Source organism: Papilio polytes, unplaced genomic scaffold (genome assembly GCF_000836215.1).
Source record: "Papilio polytes unplaced genomic scaffold, Ppol_1.0 DF824102.1, whole genome shotgun sequence".
NCBI classification, from domain to species: Eukaryota; Metazoa; Arthropoda; class Insecta; order Lepidoptera; family Papilionidae; genus Papilio; species Papilio polytes.
The window spans coordinates 3246073-3253264 of NW_013525102.1; the positions used below are offsets into that span (position 1 = coordinate 3246073).

General features: G+C 34.0%; 1 protein-coding gene across 1 annotated transcript in view; it reads right to left on the reverse strand.

Moving 5' to 3' along the window:
• Nucleotides 1-3199: 3199 nt before the first annotated feature.
• Nucleotides 3200-7192, reverse strand: part of LOC106099598 (protein brother-like) — a 13040-nt gene continuing 9047 nt past the window's right edge. The window contains exon 3 of the mRNA XM_013278179.1: nucleotides 3200-4226. Coding sequence (XP_013133633.1) covers nucleotides 3873-4226 — 354 coding nt within the window. The 3' untranslated portion in view covers nucleotides 3200-3872. The remainder of the gene's footprint in view (nucleotides 4227-7192) is intronic.

Sequence of the window (7192 nt, forward strand, 5' to 3'; positions counted from 1 at the left end):
TTTGAAAAATCGATATCTCGATTATTAGTCGATTCTATTAAAGTAAATATGACTGAAACCAATCGAAATCGAAGCCATTTCTAGTCCTCTTCCCCTTTCTATTCTTTTAAAAGGGTTATATCTTTTGCAGTACGTTTTTTCTATTCTTTCAAGTAAAAATTAGTAAGTATAATAAACTAAACTTTAATGCACACTTATGAACTGAACCTATAGTAAAAAAAATTCTTAGGTGTTATATTTAAAATACTATGTATATTATTCGTTAGAAAATTGTGAGGGTGTGTTAGCGTTGCGTATAAGCACCTGATGATCCCCGGGATGATCCGGGAGGGCCGGCAATTACGAAGGATTATCCCGCACGTGGCACGCTCACTATTCACTTAGTTCCTCGCTCTCTTCGAGCGTACGAGTACCTGGCTTAGTTAATATTATTAAATTTCCCGTGTGCCAAATACCCGTTTCTTATCTAACATAGCAATCAGTTATGATTCTAATTAGATCTTAAAATTTTAGTGTAATAAATGTAATAAAAATCAACTTAGCGAAGATTATTAGACTATTCAATACATTAAAAAGAAAAGATAACAATCATTACAAAAAGTTGCTATTACGAGATTTCACTAGTCACTAGCTTAGTTATTAAAATTGCAATCGACTCGACGTGGCAATGTCGCCGACAAATAAAAATTGATGAAGTTAATGGCATGTTCGGATTCGGATATACAGAGACAGTATTTTCATATCTATTTCGATTTACATATTAGGTAATAAAATGATATCAGATTTTAACAAACGGTTAAACAGTAAATCTAAAACAGTATTTTCGCTCTTGCTTGTTAATAAAGCACGTCCTCTACACTTCCAAACAAATATTCCTGTGTCTGGCAGCCGACGTCCGAACTTTATTACAAACAAACAGTTATTAAAGTTTTATGCAGTGATCTATGTGTTTTACGACGGCTGTTTTCTTCGATGAAAACAGACGTTAATTCGAGGAAACATATGGTCGCGATGGCGCTTCTCGTCTTCAAAGTGCCGCGGGCGCGTCCCGACGCGGCAGTAAAACGCCAACATTTTGATGTATGCTCTGCAGCGACGTAATTACCCGTCTGGATAAACAAACAGTTCAATTAGACTTTCAACTTCACATAATTAGTATAAATAAAGTCCCAGACAGACGAGTGGAAGATACGTGTATTACGATCGAGTTCTATTATTGGGCACCCTTTTAATTTGACTTAACTAAGAACGATTATACAATCCAATACTGACTATAGGCCTTTTTCAATATCTACTAACAAGTAGGTGGTTGGCTTCTATTTCTTAATGTATTTAAAACTTGTGTTTCTATAATATAATATTAAAGTTGTTGGGTTGGGAAGCCGCATGCATGCGCATTCATCGTCACTCAGGTGCGATATAAGAAATAGGAGCGGGCATCTGGGGGCTCGCGTGTCGGGAAACCCTACAGTCTACGAACTGTGAGACGTTCACATCGGTGTCGATTTTATACTACTACAATCATCTCTTTATGTTTAAATACCACATAACAAACATTCGTATTATTTGGTGTCCAACCATTTGAAGAAAACCATTAGAATATACGAAAGTTACAAACATTTCAAGCAAATAAATCTTTACATAATTACGACAGTTGCATACTTCAATAGTAGTAATATGTAACATGGAAAATAATTATTTAGTTTTGTCATGTGTGTTGAAATTATAAAAAAATAAAATAAAGTCAATTTTATTTTACGCATAATGTTAATGTAATGTAGTTGTTACATAAGAAGCATACAAGCATAAGGTTCCCACGGTCCGCGGACGGATTATTCTGAATGCCCTTTTGGTGCTTCGCCTTTACACTGACCTGCGTTTTTTACACAAAAAGAAGCTGATAAATCACGGCTTCATTGTGTACGAGATCGGGATATCGTTCCCTGATTTTGCCTTGTACTTGTACAAGCTATGGTTTTTTGCGGATGTCGATCGGATACGATGTCCAATAATTCCAATAATGCAGGTACCTGCTCAATTTGAGCGGTCAAGGTGCCGCGTGTCACAATATGGGCCCAGATAAAATCGATATTCGGATAGAAGGACTTATCGACTATCTAATGCTCAGTTCCGCGGAAAATTCAGGTAGTCGCTGTTGTATGGTTAATAAGGATGTGTTTGGACACTTGAGTAGTATTTGGATACTTTTAGATGTTATGATTATTTACTTTGATATTTGATACTTGATACAGATCATATATTATATTGTGACGTGACTTAAAAAGTGATGATCACAATTTCGAGAATCAGGCGACTATTAGGTATGTACATATGTGTATTTTTTTGTAAGTTTACGTTTGTAATTAAATAATATTGTAAGTCATACATTTTAAATATATACATGAACGATATAATGTTAAAAATACCTGTATAACTTGATTGATGCAACGTTACCTCTTAATTACACAACCATATAACTGTCAATAATTACAAAATAATATAATGAACTTATAAACTACGTTAATTTTGTTAAAAAAATGAACATAAAATACAAACAAACTATCATTTGTGTATCCATGTCACAGTTAATTTATTGATTAATTATATAGACAAAACACCGGCCAATCTATATATCTGTTTGTACATGAATTTAAAATGTTAATAAAATTGCATTCAGAGTGTTTAAAGCAATCAATTATTCGTTCGCTAAATCGACGGAGCGTGAATGTGAACGGTTGTTTGGGTAAATTGAGTGTAATAAAGAGGGGTTGTTGCGCGGGCGCAGCGCTTACAGGTGCGCCGCGCGTGCAGCCCGGCCCGGCCGCCATGTGACGCCAGCTAATTGCCCCTAATTGCGATAGCGTGAGGATGTGCCACGGAAATGTAGTCACTTCACAACACTCGATGGATATTGTTGCCAAGTACTTGTAAATTAAATGTGCAAACAAATTTGTAAAAACCCGTGTAATTTTTGGCCTAGCTGGAAAATACTACTTACCCACAATATAAAATAAAATTTACTTTTAAACGATTTTGTAAACGTTTTAAAAGGTTTTATAAAATTTTATTTAAATAAACCCTAATTGAGATCAATTTTGGTTCATTTGAATAAACCAAAAATCTTTTTGGTTTCTCGTTGAAATAAAGCTAATTGACAATCATCTATAAACAAGAACGTAATAAAACACAAATGTTAAGGAATAACTAAAGATTTATTTACATCTATCACAATAATTGGGTTGTAATTCTCTTAAATTTCCGCTTAAAAATAAATAACATGTACTTTGAATTAAATCAAAAACATTACAACTTACAACTAAACAAATGCATAATAAGCAATCAGGGTTGTGCAAAAACATATCACACGAATGTAGGTACTTTATGTCAGTCCAAAATCCAATGCAGTTCTGGCATATCCGATATTGTTGAACGCGAAATAGTTTTATTGAATTTCTTTTTTTTTATAAATGCATATATTTTATGTAATTATTATTGCACATTCTACAAAATATAATACAACTTAGTATAATATTGAAATTTTTTACATGAACATTTTGAAAAAAATTAAAATGTGACAGAAAACCTCTACCTTATATGGTATTTGCGTGATTTTATTGCGATAATACTACGTTGGAATCTTAAAACCGAGTTTATAAAATGATCGTAAGTATTGTTTCTTAGGCATGACTATTTGGTTATTATCATTGACTTAACTATATAAGTTTCAATTGCTAACACAAAATTATTTACCGATAGCTTACACCAAGGAGATGAAATATCGCAACTTTCTTAATAAAGACATCAACGTCGTTACAACTACGAAAACATCTTACAATCTTATGGCTCCATGAAGTACCCAAATTTGGCACTGTTTATGATATAAGAGCTCCTTGGGAATGGGGCTTAATGTGTACAGGGTGTGCAGCGTGGGGGTGCGTGGGGTTGGCTCCGTGGGGTGGTTGTCGTGACTGGTGGAAACGCTGCGCATGTACGTGAGAATGCGCGCGCAACTCCTCCCCATGCTCGCGGTAGGCGCGTTGCTTGTCTTCGAAGTCCCTCAGCCTCTGGTTATAACGTTCAATCTGGTCTCTCAAAGCTGCATCCTCGATAGCCGCTCTCTCTTCATCAAGCTCCAAACATCCGATCCCTTCAAGCTTCTCTAAATCGATCGATCCTCTCCATCGGACGCAAACACCATTCATTATGAATCGAGATACGATGTGTACCTGTTGACAAAAAAGGGCAACGTTACATTTATAATGAATGAACCTTTCTCTGAATTTGAAACAAAAAAATAAGACAAAAAGCGTATCGTTGTTGGTGGCACGCTCTGGTGTACGAATGTGTCCATCGGTCACATGTTGCGCGGAGCAGAGCACATGCTGACACAATAATTATCATAATAAGCGTCCTGGACTAACAACTACCACGTAACGAAGTAACATTCTAAAACTATCTATATTTTACATAATATGGACATTTCGATTTGTCGATTCAATAAAAGACATAATTTGTACCAACGGTAAGAATATTATGAGGAACACTATTTTTATTTATTCTTGAATTAAATGTAATTATTCTTTTTTATTTAAAGCTTGTGGATGAAATCAGAATCTATTGACAATTGATCAATGTTTAACTTTCTAGCAGATTTTATACTTATGATCAGTGAAACACGTTTAAAAATATATTGAGATGAGCTTTTGCCCGCGATATAGCCTGTGTAAAATTTAAATAATGTCCTTCCAATGCTCTATATCTAACTATATTTATTTTCACCTAGATCCATGCAGCCATTCTAAAAGTATCTTCTAACATCCATTTAAACTTAAAATTAAAGGCTAGGCCAAAAACGATTATTCCTTAAGTTAAAATGATAGCAATTATTCCTGTTACTTATATTTTAAAGGCATAGCGACATAAGGCAGGCGTAAAACTTGGATCGCGTGCTTGCATTGTTCCGGCGTCCGGCTCGCGTATAATTACCTCGCACAAGGATGCAATTTTATAATACTTGTATTTTTTCTTTTTAAGATATAGGTAATTGTTATTACCCATGTTATTACACTTTCTTTGTACGCTATCCACGTGATATTTATAGTTTAGGGATTAAAGTATTGATACTAGATATACAAAAAAATCTCAGTAAGTCATGAGCGTTACCTCAGAGTTTAGGAATTTAGAGTTTATTTAAAGACGTAATATAAACTAACCATGCTGTAGTAATCTAAAACGGTAAGGGATAATCACAAAAATCCAGTACTTTCAAATATTTTGAGTGAAATTACTAAAGGCAATGTAACTGTGGATTACATACACTACGTAAGAATTATTGGCAGAAAGCTTAGATGGGAAATGGCTTCATAATAAGATCAAGAATGGGGAAAATCGTTGTGGAAAGGGAGACGGGAGCGGCGGCCATTTTTGAAATTCGGGCGTGGCGTCGCGACGCCCTCCAATCCCGAATGGAGCTTTTCCGTTATTGATTTTGCGATAGCTTTTCTCCCTCTCGGATTCTAAGGGGAAATTACTACATTCTTTTTAGAAGAGAATTGTATAAGTATATTCTATAAATACCTGGTTATACGGTTTAAATATTCATTTTTTTAACAATTGTTGGACTTACACTTTTTGTTAAAATTCCTCTTAAAATCAGGAGTATACAGATTGTCACGCTCTTATTTCTGATGCATTAAATTGCAATGTTTTGATACTATATATGTATAATTGTTGTTCTTATTTCTTAACAATTATAATAGTTCCTAGAGTAATTTTAAACACTTTTTAATGCTCTATTTACAGGCAAAAGTAAAATAATCACAGTAAGGACTGTGATAATATTCCGTTTGACAATCGTAGTGTTAATAATTTTGATACATAACATAGTATTGTTGTGAATTCTTGATGCGTTCAGTTGTTAGTCGAGGGCTCGAGAACACTCGAGTGTGCTGTTAAATGAACCGAATGTAAATAAATATAAGTGTTCATATAAAAACGCAGCGGGTGGGCGCTCGCTAACGAAGGGGCTAAAATTCAATAAAACTGCGTATAAGCTGGTCCTTTAAGTAATACTGATTACAATTACATAATACATAAACGTAGAAGTACCAGACGATATTGCTAATTGTCGCCTGTGACGTCATACTACGTCAAATGCTATTGAAATAAAAACAGGATAACATCTTTAACAAACAGTTATAACTTAATTCGGTATTAATGCACGAACATGTCCCATTTCTTTTATATATAACATTAGTAACAAAGCGCAAGTATAATCGACTGAATAAAAAAGATGTCATTCATTAATGCAACACGCTATAAAATGAGTGTGGAGCGTGACGGGCGCGTTATGTCCGACGTTACGGCTTTTTTTTTCATTAGTGGCCTTAAAGTTATTTATGTCTTAATTTTAGTTATGATAATGTGAACCGGATATAACGTGGCCTGATGCCGTGGCTCCGATCACTGGACTCTGTACGTCATAAATGAATCACAAGAAGAAAATTCTTTGATGTGTAATTATTGCGTTATGCTCGTTTTAAAGTTTTGTAACCAGAACTCAGTAATATGCAACACACTGCTTTTTAACGACATATTAAACAATTAAATAGAGATGTAAACCTTATTTTGTAGTAAAATGTTCCATTTGAATAAAGTTAAAAGAGTTTTTAGATAATCGCCAAAGATTTTGAATAGATGATAATTTTGCGGAATTTCAATAAAGTTATAACTTAATCAATTTGATCTCGCGTAATAAGATTGTTGAGTTACCATATTTATAATGAAATCCACACATACTTCTTTGTATGCCTAAGAAATCAGCAATTACAGAATATTTTTGAATTCCTTTTTTTTAATAAAAAGTCGTACAATTACGTCACGCTTTAGGCTATATATTTTCACGCCAATAAACTTAAGGGGAAAATATTTTGGATAAAAACCCTAATGTAGGAAAGAGACCATAAGTTGCTGCCAACATCAAGAGAGCAAGATTGCTAAGGTTTGTCATTTCATGTCATTTTGACATTTGCTTTTAATAATTTGACAAATGTTAATTATAAAATAAAATTTTCATTTCATGCGGATGAAGCCGCACGGGAACAGCTAGTCGTTTATTGACCGACTTCCCAAAAGAAGGAGGTATTCAATTCGTCGGTATATTTTTATTTTTTTTTTTTTTATTTTTTTTTTT